Source organism: Macaca mulatta, chromosome 4 (assembly GCF_049350105.2).
Source record: "Macaca mulatta isolate MMU2019108-1 chromosome 4, T2T-MMU8v2.0, whole genome shotgun sequence".
NCBI classification, from domain to species: domain Eukaryota; kingdom Metazoa; phylum Chordata; class Mammalia; order Primates; family Cercopithecidae; genus Macaca; species Macaca mulatta.
Window position 1 is genome coordinate 147146114 of NC_133409.1, and position 17292 is coordinate 147163405.

The window sequence follows — 17292 nt, forward strand, 5'->3', positions numbered from 1 at the left end:
GTCAGGCACAGTGGCTCATGCCTGTAATCCCAGCACTTTGGGAGGCTGAGGTGGGAGGATCACTTGAAGTCAAGAGTTCAAGACTAACCTGGGCAACATAGTAAGACCTCGTCTCTACAAAAAAAAAGAAAGAAATATTTTTAAATTAGCAAGTTGTGATGGTGCATGGCTGTAGTCCTAGCTATGCAGGAGACTGGGGTGGGATGATTACTTGAGCCTGGGAGGTCAAGGCTACAGTAAGCTGTGCTAGTGCTACTGCACTCCAGCCCAGGTAACAGAGCAAGACTCTGTCTCTAAAAAAACAAATTGTAAATATTGTATCACAGATGAGGCTGAGAAAAGAAAACACAATTAAAAAATAAAATTGTTCTAATTTTCCACCAAAAGACAAATAAATAATGACAACTTGTGATTCATTTGCATCCTTAAATGCTTTTGTCAGAGGGCCACTGCGGGGTATCTGTTACTAAAGGGCCTTTCTCCATCACATGTTGCTCCTCTGGTCTTCATGCTCCTTTGATTTGTTCTTGACTGATGTTAGCAAGTTTCCATGCCAGGCACAACTCTGGGAACAGGTGTTTACCAAACTCGGGTCTCTCAGCTTCTCTCTCACTGTTTAGATATGTTTATTGCTCACAGGGGAGGAGAGAAAACTGAAACTGGGAGAATAAGGTCTGTGATAGGGTGGTGGTGAGGGAGTTGCAGGTGCATGGAGGTATAGAGGGGTATGGCAGGTAGAAGAAAAGAGAGAGGGAGAAATGAAGCCAGAGAAATAGTAGTATTGAGCTGGGTTTCCAGGTATGGTGATATAAAAAATTATGTTGGGAAAAAGGCTGAAATTGTTTGAGGTTAGTCATTATTGGCAGTTGGCTTTACCTTAGGTTCATAGGATGATTTTAATTACAATTGTAGGTTCCTAAGGGAAATTTCGTTCTCAGATATTCATTTACCAGGCATTTATTGAGTCCTTACTATGTCACAGGCAAAATGCTGGGTGCTAGGGATAGAGATACAGATAAGGCACTGTTTTTGCTGTCAAGAAGCTTTTGTAGGGGAGACAGTTGAATAATAGAAAATGACTAATTAGACTGATAAGTTCACTTGTAGCTGCACATATATAGAGTTTAATGAGAGTGTTCAGCTACCTATGGAGGATCAGGGAAGATTTGCCTACGGAGGAAGATTCGGCCTATGAACACTTGAGTTTTGGATGTTGAGTAAGTGCTTTCCAGGTGGTCTCGGTGCGAAAGGTTGCACCAGGTAGTGGTGACAACATGTCAGAGGCAGAGAATGGTGGTAGAACATGGTATGTTCTTTCCAACCAGCTTGCAATGACTGAGCACAAGGTGTTACAAGGTGGAAGAAAATACATTGGAAAGAGAGGGCAGAGTGTATGATATAAGGTAACATAAGACATTTATCTTGCTGGTGATGGGGGAGCCCCCAAAGGACTTTAAATAAGCATTACTTCATGTTGAATATGGCATCTTAGAAAAAGCATTGTTTTTAGAATGAATTGGTGGCAGCGTGGAAAACAGATTATAAAGGAACAAAACTAGAGGCAGGGAGACTAGTTAATTTAAGAGATGATGGTAGGAAGGGGCCGGGCATGGTGGTTCATCCCTGTAATCCCAGCACTTTGGGAGGCCAAGGCGAGTGGATCACTTGCAGCTAGGAGTTCGAGACCAGTCTGGCCAACATGGCAAAACCCTGTTTCTACTAAACATTTTAAAAAACGAGCCAGCTGTAAACCCAGCCACTCAGGAGGACTTTTCCAGGAAGTCGCGTTGTTGGAATCACACAGTATGGACCCTGTTCCGCTTAGTTGTTTCACTTAGTAATTTCATTTAAGTTTCCTTTATGTATTTTTGTGGCTTGATGGCTCATTTTTCTTTTCTTTTTTGTTGTGTGTTTGTTTGTTTGTTTGTTTTTTTGTTTTTGAGACGGAGTTTTGCTCTGTCACCCAGGCTGGAGTGCAGTGGCACAATCTCGGCTCACTGCAACCTCCGCCTCTCGGTTTCAAGTGATTCTCCTGCCTCAGCCTCCCGAGTAGCTGGGATTATAGGCGTGTGCCACCATGCCCCTGCTAATATTTGTATTTTTAGTAGAGACAGGGTTTCGCCATATTGGCCAGGCTGGTCTCCAACTCCTGGCCTCAGGTGATCCCCCCGCCTTGGCCTTCCAAAGTGCTGGGATTATAGGCATGAGCCACCGCGCCCAGCCTTCTTTTTGTTTTGAGATGGAGTCTCACTCTGTCGCACAGGCTGGAGTGCAGTGGCACAATCTTGGCTCACTGCAACCTCTGCCCTACTGGGTTCAAGCGATTCTCCTGCCTCAGCCTCCTGAGTAGCTGGGATTACAGACATACACCATTTCACCCAGCTAATTTTTGTATTTTTAGTAGAGATGGGTTTTTACCATGTTGGCAAGGCTGGTCTTGAACTCCTGATCTCAAGTGATCCACCTGCCTCAGCCTCCCAAATCATTTTTTTATCATTGAATAATATTCCATTTTATGGACAGTTTATCAGTTGAAGGACATTTTTGTTTCTCGTAAGTTTTGGCACTTATGAATAAAGCTGCTATTAACATTTGCATGCAGGTTTTTGTGTGAACATAAGCTTTCATTTATTTCGGTATATACCCAGGAGCGTGATAGCCAGATCATATGTAAGAGCATATTCAGTTTTGTAAGAAACTGCCCAGCTGCCTTCCAAACTGGCTGTACCATTTACATCTGACCAGCAGTGAATGTGAGTTCTTATTTCTCTACATCCTGGTCAGCAATTAGTGGTGTCAGTTTTCTGATTTTGGCCATTCTAATAGGTATATAGCGGTGTCCTTTTTTTTTTCTTTTTGTTGTTTTAATTTGCAACTCCCAAATGACAAATGATGTTGAGCGTCCTCTCATATACTTATTTGCCATCTGAACATCCTCTTTGATGAGATGTCTGTTAAGGTCTTTGGCCTATTTTTTAATGGTTGTTCATTTTCTTATTGTTCCATTTTAAGAGTTCTTTGTATGTTTTGGATACGTATCTTTGTCAGATATGTATTTTTCAAACATTGTTTCCTAGTGTGTGGCTTTTTTTTTTTTTTTTTTTTTTTTTTGTTCTCTTAACAGTGTCTTTCACAGAGCAGAAGTTTTTAATTTTAATGAAGTACAAGTTAGCAATTTTTTCTTTTGTGGATTATGTTTTTGGCATTGTATCTAAAAGGTCATCACCAAACTGAGGGTTACCTAGATTTCCTCCTATGTTATCTTCTACAAGTTTTACAGTTTTGTATTTTGCAGGTAGGTCTGTGATCCATTTTGAGTTAACTTTTGTGAAGGGTTTAAGGCTTGTGTTTAGATTCTTTTTTTTTTGTATGTAGATATCTAGTTGTTCCAACATTATTTGTTGAAATACTCTCATTTCTAAATTGAATTGCCTTGGCTGGGTGCAGTGGTTCATGTCTGTAATCTCAGCACTATGGAAGGCAGAGGCAGATGGATTGCTTGAGCCCTGGAGTTCAAGACCAGCCCGAGCAACATAGCAGGACCCCCATCTCTACTAAAAGTAAAAATAAAAAAATTAGCTGGCATGGTGGCTCATGCCTGTGGTCCCAGCTACTCAGGAGGCAGGGGTAAGAGGTTTGCTTGCACCTGGGAGGTTGAGGCTGCAGTGAGCCTTGATTCTGCCATTGCATTCCAACCTGAGTAACAGAGTGAGACCCTGTCTCAAAAAATAAAATAAAACAAATTTCCTTTGCTCCTTGTGTTTTTTTCAAGGTGAAAAAAATAGACTTCTTTCTAGCTTCCATTACTATGTAGATGGTAGTGCCACTGAAATTGAGAATACAAGAGGAGCAGGTTTGGATGAGGAAGATAATGAATTTAGTTTTAGATATGCTGATTTGGAAATATCTGTGGACCTTTGGTATTTTCAAAGAAGCAATACCCTTTCCTAGATTTCAGGAGTATAAGAAAATGAAAGATCATTTAGCTCAATGCTATGTGTATACACAAATTGAAATCAAGTTACATATCTAGGCTAGATGCACAGTCAGTGCTAAAAGTCAGCCTGACTTCTCTCCATTCAGGGTTCTTCCTACTGCAGAGGGAGGGCTGCTCTGGAACCACAAGGAGCCCTTCTGGGAGGTTTTGCCGTTACCCTTGAAATACAAATCTAACCCTAGCTTGTTCAACTCTGCTGCAGTTCCAACATAGTTCCTGGCCTTTCCAGGAAAGGCCTTTTATAATGGCCTTTTACCATACCAAATTCAGTTTGGGGTTTAGGAGGTTATGACACTGTAACTGTTTTTGGGGTTGAGAGAGTAATCTGCTCATTTAACCCTCTTATAGTCTGGAAGGCAAGGTCAAGGAGACAGTGCACAATGCCTTTTGGGACCATCTTAAAGAGCAACTATCAGCAACTCCCCCTGACTTCAGTTGTGCTCTTGAACTTCTGAAAGAAATTAAAGAGGTGAGTGACCTTCCATTTGTAAATGTAAAGTTTCTAGACATCTCCAGCTCATTGGAGTGTCAGTGACTAGCAAATCTTAACTGAACATGGTCCATGAATCAGTCAGAGACTAAGCAATAGACAGAAATCACACAGTAATTTCAGCATGGAGGGTTTCATATAAAAATTATTATAATAGGGAATTGGAGAAATGAGGGCTTGACTAGTAAGAGTAAAGAAAACTAAAGAATACTTGAATATCACATATAAAGGGCATCTATCATACCCTTAGGGCTGAGAGAGGCCAACCAAGGACCTCATTTGAGAGGGCATAGCTATGCCATGAGAAGTTGCTGGCCTGTGCATGCTGCTGACCACAGTGTACTGCAGGAGCCAAGCACTGGAGAAGCTATTCATGCTGCAGGAGCCAGAAACTGCAGGAGCCTACCGAGTGAACATACCAGAACCAAGAATAAAAGCTCTTGCCTTTGCAATGTCTTTCTAGTATGTGGCAGACATGCCTTAAGGTGACCCACAATGTTGGTACCCTTGTATAATCTTCTCCCCTTGAGTGGATGAGATTTGCAACTTCTAAGCAGTATGGCAAAAGTGATAGGATATAACTCCCATGATTACATTTCATCACATAATACTCTGTCTTAGGAGACTGGAGGGAGAGATTCTCCTGCTGGCCCTGAAGAAGCAAACAGCTGTGTTGTGAACTGCCTATCGAGAGGGCCACATAGCAAGGAACTACAGGTGGCTTCTAGGACTTAGGGTTAGCATCCAGACAATAGCCAGTAAGAAGCTGGGGCCCTCAAGTGTACAGTTGTGAGGAAATGAATTCTGCCAACAATCTGAATGAGCTTGGAAACAGAATCTTCCCCAGTCATGTTTCCAAATGAGAATGCAGCCCAGCTAACGCTTTGCTTGCAGGCTTGTGAGACCCTGAACAGAGGACCCAGCTAAACTGCATCTGTACTTCTGACCCACAGAAACTGAGATAATAAATGTGTGTTGTTATAAGTTGCTAGGATTATGGCAGTATGTTATACAGCACAGAAAACTAACACCCGCTGATGAAGCTTAAAATGTGCCATCTGGCAAAGGAAAGATATGGAAAGGACTTAGCTCCATTTTCACAGAGCAAAGAACAATGGATTTGGATCTGTGAGGCAATATATTAATAAATGGCACAGTCCACCCCTTTGGCTACTCAGCTTCCACATGCAGTCTTCTATACACATTTGAATTCCTGAAAAGAACTCTTACAAGACAAATAGCTATTTATTATTTATCCTCCTCCCCTGCAAATGAGGAGACATGGCCCAAATAGTTATTGTATCCATCACTGGTCACTCCTCAAATTCAGTCAGTTTCACTGAATATTCTGTTACCTGAAGGCTAAATCATAAAATTAACTTCTAACAACTTGTATATAAAATAACAATGGAAAGAAAGAAAGAACAAAATGTTGACATATATAAATAAACATACATATAATAAGCAAAGATAATTTTTATAGTCCTTGTTTCCATAACTGGTCACAAGGCTATAGTTGTTATCTATGGCTTCCTTCTTCCACTGTTCATTCATTCCATATTTCCCTTGTCCTTGGCCAGAACTTCAGCTGGTTGGGGTTCTTTATCTGGTGCAGTGACCCAAACCTTCATTGCCAAAGAGTCTGAGACATTTTGCTTTATTTGTTTGCTGTGGTTTTCCATTAACCTTTAATACTGAGCTTGGAAGTACTAAGAGGCAACTCAGAGAACCTCCTGGGTTTCAGGCATAGTCTTTCTTACCCCCATAGTGTGGCCACAGTCCAGTTTCTCATTGGTACTCAGGAGCAAGTACTGCAGCCAGTACAGTGACTCCTTTTTTAACCCTTTTGGTTCAGTGGTATAAGGAGCCCCCAATGGCCAGGTGACAGTTTCATCTTCTATTTCATTGGAACCAATGCAAGTATTTCACACAAATCAGCAGATCTCAAAGTTGGCAGGATGGGAAACAAAAATCGTGCAAGTGGGGTTATCAGGTGTACCAGTAAGAGGAACCAGTCCTACTTCTACTGCTTGGTTCCTGGACCCATGTATTCTGGCATTAGGGTACAGCACCATGGAATGGTCTTTGAAGCTGGGCACAGTGGCTTACGCCTGTAATCTTATCACTCTGGGAGGCTGAGGTGGGCAGAATGCTTGAGTCTAGGAATTTGAGGCCAGCTTGGGCAATGTGGTGAAACCCATCTCTACAAAAAATAGAAAAATTAACCAGGTATGGTTAATGCCTGTAGTCTCAGCTACTCAGGAGATTGACACGGAAGGATTGCTTGAGCCTGGGAGGCAGAGGTTGCAGTGAGCTGTGACTGTGTCACTGTGCTCCAGCCTGGGCAACAGAGAAAACCCTGTCTCAAAAAAAAAAAAAAGTTGTTGATTCAAAGCATATATTGCATCCTATAAGACCAGTTCCCTTCCTTTCAGGTATTGTTGCTCACCTAATGCTGTAATTGAGTCTAAAATAAGCCATTCTGCTTTTTCGTTAGGCCAGTTGATTCTCAGTGAAAGCTTTGGTCAGACCAGTTAATTTAGTAGGTATGAATTCACTGCATTTCTTTTGCTATGAAATGAGTTCCTTGAGCAATGCAATGGGGCATGCAAAGACCCAGGACAGCTGATAAGGCATTCTGTGATTATGTGGATGCTGGCACACACATATTCTGGATATGGCAACTCCATATGTGTTGGCTTCCACATGCAGTCTTCTATACACATTTGAATTCCTGAAAAGAACTCTTATAAGACAAATAGCTATTTATTATTTATCCTCCTCCCCCGCAAATGAGGAGACATGGCCCAAATAGTTATTGTATCCATCACTGGTCACTCCTCAAATTCATGTACCCTTGTATAATCTTCTCCATATTCAGAATATGTGTCTATCCAAGTAAGGATGAATCTCGCCGTCTCTAAACTGTTAGAGGTCCAGTGAAATCATCTGCCATAAGATGGCTGGCTGATCCTCCCTGGGTAATGGGCCATATTGTGGGCTTTTAAAAAATTTATTTAATTTTTTTTTAGGATTTGTTTTTGTTGTGGCAAAATATTCATAACAAAATTTACTATTTTTTAGTGTTACAATTTACTGGCATTAAGTAAATTTACAATGTTGTATAACCATCACCACTATCCATTTCCAGAACCTTTCAATCTTCCCTAACAGAAATTTTGTACTTATTAAAGAATAATTTCCCTTTCTCCTCTCCTGCTAGCACCTGTACTTTCTGTCTCTATGAATTTGACTACTGTAGGTACTTAAAAGTGTAATACAATATTTGTCCTTTTAGTTTTGGACTTGTTTAACTTAGTGTAATGTTTTAAAGGTTCATCCATATTGTAGCATATATCAGAATGTAAATCGTTTTTATGGCTGAATAATATTATGTGGATGGATTACATTTTGTTTATCCATACATCTGTTGATGGACATTTAGGTTCTTTATGGGTTCTTTTTGCCTTTTGGCTATTGTAAATAATGCTGCTGTAAACATTGTATAGAAGTATATATTTGAGTCCCTGCTTTTAATTTTTCTGGGTATATACCTAAAGGTAGAATTGCTGGATCCTATGGTAATTCTGTTTAACTCTTTGAGGAACTGCCAAACTGTTTTCTGTTGTAGCCATACCGTTTTATATTCCTACCAGCAATGTACCAGGGTTCCAGTTTCTCCACATTCTTGCCGGCATTTGCTATTTTCCATTTTTTATAATGGCCATTCTAATGGGTGTGAAGTGGTATCTCATCGACTTGCATTTCTCTTAATGGCTAGTGATATTGAGCATCTGTTCATGTGTTTGTTGGCTATTTGTACATCTTCTTCAAAGAAATGTTTACTCAGGTACTTTGTCCATTTTTAAATTGGGTTGTCTTTTATTGAATTTTATGCTTTTGGTGTCGTATCCTGCCAAATCCTAGATCATGAATATTTACACCTATGTTTTCTCCTAAGAGTTTTGTAGTTTTAGCTCTTATGTTTAGGTTTATTTATTTATTTATTTATTTTTTTGATACGGAGTCTTGCTCTGTCACCCAGGCTGGAGTGCAATGATGCGATCTTGGCTCACTGCAATCTTTGCCTCCCGGGTTCAAGCAATTCTCCCACCTCAGCCTCCTGAGTAGTAGCTGGGATTACAAGTGTGCACTATCACGCCTGGCTAATTTTTAGTATTTTTAATAGAGACGGGGTTTCACAATTTTGCCCAGGCTGGTCTCAAACTCCTGACCTTGGGTGATCCGCCTGCCTCGACCTCCCAAAGTGCTGGGATTACAGACGTGAGCCACTACCATTTTGAATTAATATTTTTATATGGGGGTAAGGTAAAGGTCCAACTTTGTTCTTTTGCATGTGGATATCCTCTTTTCCCAGCACCATTTGTTGAAAAGACTGTCCTTTCCCCATTGGTTCTTGGCATTGTTGTTGAAAATCATTTGACCATATATCCAGGTTTTATTTATCAGCTCTCTGTTCTTTTGGTCTGTGTATCTGTTCTTATTACCAGTATATGCTTGGTCTCTTATAGGCCATTTTCATTTGATAATAGATTGCTGCTGTGCATGTCCAGTCTTGTAGCTATGTAAGTTAGACAATACCTAATTCCTGATGGGAAGCTTAGTCCACATGGTTACCCAGTGTTCTATAGTAAGGTGTTTACTTTCTACCAAGGCCCAAGAAGTTGTTTCTCAAAAGGTGAATAATTATCAGTAAAGAAGGAATAGAGTTGCTTCCAATTCCTAAAGGTCCATGTGTGGTTCTCTTATTGGTGCTTGCAAGACATTCTATACAGCACCCTTATTTGCTATGGACACTTAAAGTGTCATTGGATCTGCAGGATCATAAGGCCCAAATGGTAGAGTGGCTTGTACTAAGTCTAAACTTGCTGCAGAGCCTACTCTTGCTCTAATTAGTTAGCACTCCCCTACCCCCCCCCCACAACAATGGGTAACCTGGAGTGATTGTAAATAAATCAAAATCACTCAAATGAATGTCAAAGTAGCAAACACAGATGTGGTGCATGTTGCCTTAAAAATCCAAAAAGGGGCTGGCTGTGGTGGCTCAGGCCTGTAATTGTAGCACTTTGAGAGGCCAAGGATGATAAGTTGCTTAAGCCTAGGAGTTCAAGACCAGCAGGGACAACACAGCAGACCTCCATCTCTAGAAAAAAATAATCTTTTTAAATAGTTGGGCATGGTGGTCATACCTGTAGTCCCAGCTACTTAGGAGGTTGAGGTGGGGGGATCATTTGAGCCCAGGAGGTTGAGGCTGCAGTGAGCTGTGATCATGCTATAACACTCCAGCCTGGGCAACAGAGCTAGACCCTGTCTCAAAAGAATCCAAAAAGGAGGACCAGGTGTAGTGGCTTATGACTGTAATCCCAGCACTTTGGGAGGCCAAGGCAGGAGGATAGCTTGAGACCAGGAATTTGAGGCCAGCCTGGCAACACAGTGAGACCCTGTCTCTACAAAAAAAAAAAAAAAAAAAAAAAAGGAAAGAAAGAAAGAAAACAAACTAACCTGGATATGGTGACATGTGCCTGTAGTCCTAGCTACTCAGGAGGCTGAGGTGGGAGGATCACTTGGGCTCAGGAGTTGGAGGCCATGATCATGCCACTGGACTCTAGGCTGAGCAACAGAGTGAGACTCTGTCTCAAAAGAAAAAAAAAATTCTAAAAGGCCTAAGTATTATGCCTTTTTTTTAATGGTGGGTGGTTCAGGTACAGCAATTTGTCCTTCACCTTGGAGGGCATCACTTGAAAAGCTCCTGACCACTGAAACTCTAGAAACTTTACTGAGGTGACAGGCCCCTGAATTTTTGTGGAGATCATCTGCTATCCTCAAGTTTGCATGTGTTTAAGGCATCTAAAGTACTTGAAACTTGCTGGTCATCAAACCTCACTCATGGTACCAACTTTTTACCAGAGTCCAATCAAGAGGCAGAAACCATGCAGTCAATTTGAACAAAGAGAAGCTTCCACAATGCAGGAACTTGCTGAGAGGAGCATACCAGAGCCAAGAAGGAAGGCCCTTTTCTCTTGCAGTTTCTTTTTAGCACCCTCTTTTGACAAAATCTAACATTGTGCCAGCTAGGAAAGGAAAAATAATTCAAAGGCCCAGCTCCGTTTTTGCAGAGTAGGCACTGAAGGGTAGATTTGGAGCTGAGAGGCTCCAAATTGGTAACTGGCAGAGCTTGGCAATTAAAATAGATAGTATGGAGCAACTTTGATTTTATTTGTTTAACATGAAGGTAAACAGTTGAGATCTTGCTATGACAACACCATATTCTATTCAATTAAATATTCATTGAATCCTATCCCCTAGGCCCCCACCATGTCCTGTGTGTTACAGAGGCACAGGGATGAATGAGTCCCTGTTTACCAGGAACTTATTTTGGGGGCTAATAGGCTATTTCAGTGACTTGGAACAGCTCCTATGCCTATTTCATCCTTGCCCTTTAAAGCAAAATAATCTAAAAACTGCCTCCCTTTTAAAGTTAAGAGACCTCATCACCATGTGATGGTGGGTATTTTCTATTTGTTGTACCTTGTATGTCTTTTTACCACACTCCTTGATTTTATTTATCTCTATATCTCATTCTGCCTAGAAAATGATATACTATTCCTGTAATTGATCCCCTTGAGCCTTGAATTATCACTAGCCTCTAAACAAAGATAAATAATATTCCATGGGAAATTTAGGGACCCAACTTCTTGATCCTTAAACAACATAGGCTGGTATGCCTTTAGCTAAAGGGGTTGCCCATTGGATAAAGTTTGGGGCTCTAAACAGATCAACTCCTTTGACTTTCTTTCCTGGGCAGATCTTGCTATCACTGCTATTACCACGCCAGAACCGCCTGAGAACTGAGATTGAAGAAGCTCTGGACACGGACTTGCTCAAGCAGGAGGCAGAACATGGGGCTCTGAAAGTCCTCTATCTCTCTAAGTATGTTCTCAACATGATGGCTTTGCTGTGTGCACCACTTCGAGATGAAGCAGTGCAGAAACTAGAAAACATTACAGATCCTGTTTGGCTACTGAGGTATGAAACTTGGTACTGCCCCCAGAAACCTGCTTTAGCCCCTGAGCCAGGAAAAGCTGGGCCAGACCTAGATTATAGCCATTGTCTTGACCAGCTCTTCCCTGCTGAAGACCTGACTAACACCTTTTCTCTCCTTTCTGGTCAATTCACTCTTCTTTTCCAAAGATGGCCCTGCAGGGCCTTTTGGTTATCCTGGCTTGATTGGACCCCCCCCCCCCCCCCCCCGTATAATACCATAAGACACTACAGTACATACTTCTTTCTTTTAAGGAGTTAAAATATCCCTTTCCTAGGTTTTCTTTCTTTCTTTCTTTCTTTTTTTTGAGATGGAGTTCCACTCTTGTCACCCAGGTGCAGTGATGAGATCTTGGCTCACTGCAACCTCTGCCTCCTGGGTTCAAGCGATTCTCCTGCCTCAGCCTCCTGAGTAGCTGGGATTACAGGTGTGCACCACCACACCTGGCTGACTTTTGTATTTTTAGTAGAGACAAGGTTTCGCCATGTTGGCCAGCTGGTCTCGAACTCCTGACCACAGGTGATTCACCCACCTCAGCCTCCCAGCCTCCCAAAGTGCTGGGATTACAGGCATAAGCCACCATACCCGGCCCTCGGGCTCTTTCCCAGGTTTTCTCTTCTTCCAGTTCACATACTATGAGGAGACAGTGATGGGTGGTCATCCCTATTTCACAGCTCTAGGAACCAAGACCCAGAAAGTTAAAAACAAAAACAAAAACAAAAACAATTGGCCCAATGAGTCAAAAATAGCATCACCTATAATCCTACTTCCTGAAGAGAATTGTTAGCATGCTGGTGTATTTCTTTCCACTGACTACCCTTTTTAAGAGACAGCAGAATGACCATAGTGAAGGAGATCTAGACTGAAGGCTTCAAGGTCCAGAGACTTAGCTGTTCCCAATTCTGCCACTGACTCACGCTGGGTATTGGGTTCTGGGCCACATGTCATCTTCTGAAAATGTAGGAGGTAAGACTAAGTTAGTCTTAAGGCCCCTCCTTACTCTAAAATACAGTGATTTAATGACTCCTTGGGTGGGTTTCTAGCTTACTAGGTTCCATTTCATAGCATAAATATTCTCTTTCCCCTTGTGTCAGAGGAATCTTCCAGGTTCTGGGCCTGATGAAAATGGACATGGTGAACTACACTATCCAGAGCCTTCAACCCCACCTGCAGGAACATTCCATTCAGTATGAACGGGCTAAATTCCAGGAACTCCTCAATAAGCAGCCTAGTATGTATATAATGTGAGGGCAGGAGTGGGAAAGGTACTACCTTGGGTCTGACTTTTATAATGTTAGAGAGTACTCTGTCTCTTTTTAGGAATAGAAAGTTGCTTATTAGGTGAGAGAAGGGAGCATTTATTTATTGACCAGGAGTATATCTTGAAAAGAACCTTGGTCTTGAAGCCTCAGAGATGAAGATGCTAAAGATGCTTACACACTCCCTTACCTGTCATAGGTCTCCTTAATCACACCACCAAATGGCTGACCCAAGCAGCAGCAGACCTTACCATGTCACCTCCGACTTGCCCAGACACTTCTGACTCCTCCAGCCTGGCTGGCCCCTCTCCCAACGAGGCAACCAACAACTCAGAGCCCCTCAGCCCCACAATGGTGCTGTGTCAGGGCTTCCTGAACCTCCTTCTCTGGGACCCTGAAAATGAAGAGTTCCCTGAGGTAGGAATGTCTGGGGGCATTGCCTTGTTTTGTATTCAGGGCTTCCATCGGGACTTCCCCTGACAGCCTATTCTTCCCTGGTTCCCAGACCTTGCTGATGGACAGAACCCGGCTGCAGGAGCTGAAGTCCCAGTTGCATCAGTTAACCATCATGGCCTCAGTCTTGCTGGTGGCCAGTAGTTTCTCTGGCAGTGTTTTGTTTGGCTCACCCCAATTTGTAGATAAACTGAAACGCATAACCAAATCCCTGTTGGAAGACTTTCACTCCAGGTGAGCTGCATAGTTATTTTTTAGAGCAGAAGGTGATATGTGGTATTTAGAACATAGGCAGGTAATGAACGATTGCTTACTGTCTACCACAAACCACAGAAAGGTCCTTTGGAACCAACTACAAAGATTGTTGGTTTCTTCCCATAAGTGGTCATAAGGCTTGTAACAAAAAAAAAAAAAAAAAAAAAAAACCTTTCTTCCAAAAAGGGTAGTGTGGAAGATAGTTTGCTGCAAAAGGGTCATTATCTAGTTGAGTGCTAACAGTGGGCTGGTATCATCACATATATCCAGGACTTGGTCAGTCAGTCAGCAATATTGATTAAACATTCCACTGTGTGCAAGCCATCACACCAAAGGAGAAAGAGGAATCAGAAGGCCAGGTTGTAGTTATAATTGATGAGGTGGGACAGATGATTCTGGAAGATACCTAAGAAAGTCTTAAACATGTATATGTAAAAATCAAGTCCATGGGACTAAAGAATGCTGAGCGGCAAGGGCACAACTAAACACTTTTCCAGAGTTGATTTTATTATTTACCTTGTTTGCTAAGAAGTAGAATACAAGGCCACATATAGAGAATAGCTGGTGTCTTGAGGGTTACAGTGAGGACATTGTACCTACCCACTGGGCCCTATAGCCTGCCAGGGGCTGGGGTTTGGGGGTGGAGAGGATGGCTGACATTCTCCCTCAAGTGGGCCTGGCATCTGGTATACAGCATGCTGGATCCTGGGCCTATGCCAGGGTTACCTGGTAGGTGCCAGCTTACTTTCTTTCATGGTCTAGGCCTGAGGAAGCTATACTGACTGTGAGTGAACAGGTATCTCAGGAAATCCATCAAAGCCTCAAGAATATGGGCCTTGTTGCTCTGAGCAGTGACAATACAGCATCTCTGATGGGACAGCTCCAGAACATTGCCAAGAAGGAGAACTGTGTCCACAGTGTTATTGGTGAGTATGCTTGTGGGGTAGTGAGAATGGTGAGGGAAGAGAGAGATCCCGACCGTGGAACCTCAAACTTTAACAACTTGAAGCATGGTAATTGGGTACGTCATTGTTTAGCCTTGAGTTTTTTCAAAATGCTGGTTGAAATCATATCCATTTCAGTTTGAAGACTAACTGTGGTTCTCAGCATGATTTGCACCCAGAAATTCATGACTTCTAGGCGTGGGATATATCCAGCCAACCTGGTTAAGTCACTTGGGCCTACAGGTCATTCTCTAACTGCACCCAAGAAATCTGACATTCCCCCATCTCCCAACAAGAAACTAGTGCTGAATTTAGCTGGAAGACATGTTCCTATAGTGGGGAATCCCCTACCCTCATGCTGGAGTGGAGGCCATGAACTTGGCCAGCTTGCTCCTAACCTTAGCCATCTGAAGGATCAGTCTAAGTTCCTCCTGCTAGGTCAGACACTCACTAGGATCTAACTGATGGCTACTTAAACAATCTTTTGAATAGTCTGAAATTTACTAACACACTAGGTTTTTATATTTGTCCTTGAGAGCAAGATAGCAGCCCCCTTTCCAAACAAAACAAATTTCCTTATCTATAGGTAAGTGGGCAGGTTGGTACATATCTGTTAACTTAGAACATGGGTGAGTAGAGCGCAGGGGGAATTTTCTCCCTGAAGTCTGTTTGCTCTTTCCCTTATCACTGTATTTTTCTGCTCACAGATCAGCGAATCCGTTTGTTTCTCAAATGCTGTTTGGTTCTTGGTGTGCAGCGGTCTCTGTTGGACCTTCCTGGAGGTCTTACTCTCATTGAAGCAGAACTGGCAGAACTGGGCCAAAAGTTTGTCAACTTGACACATCACAATCAGCAGGTGTTTGGTCCCTACTACACTGAGATCCTAGAAACCCTCATCTCCCCAACCCAGGCACTGGAAACAAAAGTGGAGTCTGTTTGATGGCATCGGCTCAGAGCCCTGGTACCTTGGACCCAAGAGGAGGCCTATCATCTTCCTGGAGTAACATCACCAGTGACCAGCAGACAGTGAGCTTCTATCCCAGGCCCTGCAGCCAATACACTAAGGCTGTAGGGATCAAGCATGTAAACACCAACTGGCCCAAACCCATTCACTAATAAACTTCTTAAGTGCAAGAAATCCTCCATTTTTCCTGTCCTGCAGGCTGAGGCCAAGCCCTATGACTTTAGCCCTCAGCTAGCTGAGAAGCCAGCAAGCCCTCAGTTTTCCCCTCTCTGGCTATGTGTACCTTTCAACATATAGAGCTGAGCAGCCAAGACAACCAGGTGCTAGCGTTATTTTCTTTAAGGGTAAAGCATTACTCTGAGGGAGCTCTTAAAACTCTGGAATTATCCAAATTGTGAATATAAGGGCTTCTTTGGAAGCCTTTGTTTTGTCCAGTTCACCTCAGGAGAGGACATGGTTTAGGGAAGTTAGCTCATTTCTAGGACCAAATTTCAAAGAATGCAACAAGAAGTCAAGGGATATTAAGAGCCTCAGTTTCCTCTTCTGTTGCATGGTCTGAAGCAGTGTGCAAACCCGGGGCTGGATGAAAATGGATGTTGGCTACAAGCAAGCATTCTGTTGAGGACAAGTTCAGAGATCATGGAACCTCTCTCCCAAGTTTTCCAGAGTTCAGACTTGGACAGTTAGGTCTGTGACTGACTTGTGTCAAGTTTATTCTGGTCCTGTTTTTTAGCCCAGTAAGTCTCCTTTCCCTCATCTCTAAGCTTAGAACACCTGGTTCTTCCAGACAGAGGTGATGTGGGCATTCAGAGGTGGAGCAGCCTCTATCCTTCTGGCTTCTCCATTCTGAGCAGTTGTGGTTGTAAGCTCTTGTTGGCATCACAAATGAGAGATGTTCTCGGAAGGATTTGGGCTTGTCTCCTGAGATTGTAGAGACCAACTCATTTTCAGACTGACTGTAGCAGACCACCTCCAACCTAGTATGCTGAAATGAAGAAAATGTTTGATTCAGATTTAGAAAATGGAAATTCAGTTATGTGTTCTCAAGGCAAGGTGAAGAAAAACAATGTTCTCATCATTTCAGGTGATGGAAGTTGCTGAGTGTTACACACCTAATCTAGGAAGAACAACAGAAGGGGGATTTGAGTTCCATTAGGCCCAGAGTTTCCTTCTAATTGATTTCCTTTTTTAGAGGGTCGATCCTAGGTAGGTGACAGAGCTAGGTCAACACAATGTGACTTTTACTATGACCAGAAAAGCTGGAGGGCCTGAATCATTCACATTTTTCCAGTCTTATAACTAGACAGCTTCAGGATGGGGAAGTCCAGATAAAGTGGTGTGTTTAATAAACAGTGAGGCTTGCCCAGTTGTATTCTCTGATTTGCAACTATTAATTTGAATTTTTAAAAAGTCCGCATTTTGGAAACCTCATTATTTTAGAGGCAAAAGTACTCTGAAGGGATTCCTGGGAAGAAGATTGTCCGGTTAGCAGGTGCAGACCCTGAACTGACAATGGAACCTTGGTTTGTACTTCACAATTAAAATTGGGACTCATCAGTACATTAGAAAATTTGAATTTATTTTCTTATGCTTTCTCATGGAGCAGACAGGGATCTTGTCCCTAAACAAGGAAAGATAGCTCCATTCAATCCTTCCCACTGGTTTGAGGGAATTTTTAAAAATGTGTATTTGTATTTTAAATTGTGGAGAAAATACACGTAATATGAAAGCTATTAGTGACATTGAGTACATTCAGAATGTTGTACAACCATCATGATGAACTAGTTCTAGAACATTTTCATCACCACCAAAGGAAATCCCATTCCAGCAACCAGTCACTGCCCATTTTCCCCCCTTCCCTTGCCCC

General features: G+C 42.3%; 1 protein-coding gene across 24 annotated transcripts in view; it reads left to right on the forward strand.

Annotated features, from left to right (window-relative positions):
• Positions 1-16985, forward strand: part of TCP11 (t-complex 11) — a 143149-nt gene extending 126164 nt beyond the window's left edge. For 16 of the 24 annotated variants that reach the window (XM_078000231.1, XM_078000234.1, XM_078000244.1 and 13 more), the window contains 7 exons: positions 4346-4466; positions 11314-11534; positions 12645-12781; positions 13009-13226; positions 13315-13496; positions 14280-14443; positions 15169-16985. In XM_078000231.1, coding sequence (XP_077856357.1) covers positions 4346-4466; positions 11314-11534; positions 12645-12781; positions 13009-13226; positions 13315-13496; positions 14280-14443; positions 15169-15401 — 1276 coding nt within the window. In that variant the 3' untranslated portion in view covers positions 15402-16985. Of the gene's footprint in view, positions 1-4345; positions 4467-4737; positions 4973-5108; positions 5246-11313; positions 11535-12377; positions 12517-12644; positions 12782-13008; positions 13227-13314; positions 13497-14279; positions 14444-15125 lie in introns of all 24 variants that reach the window. The other 8 variants (XM_078000243.1, XM_078000233.1, XM_078000241.1 and 5 more) reach the window with 5 other exon arrangements.
• Positions 16986-17292: the final 307 nt, after the last annotated feature.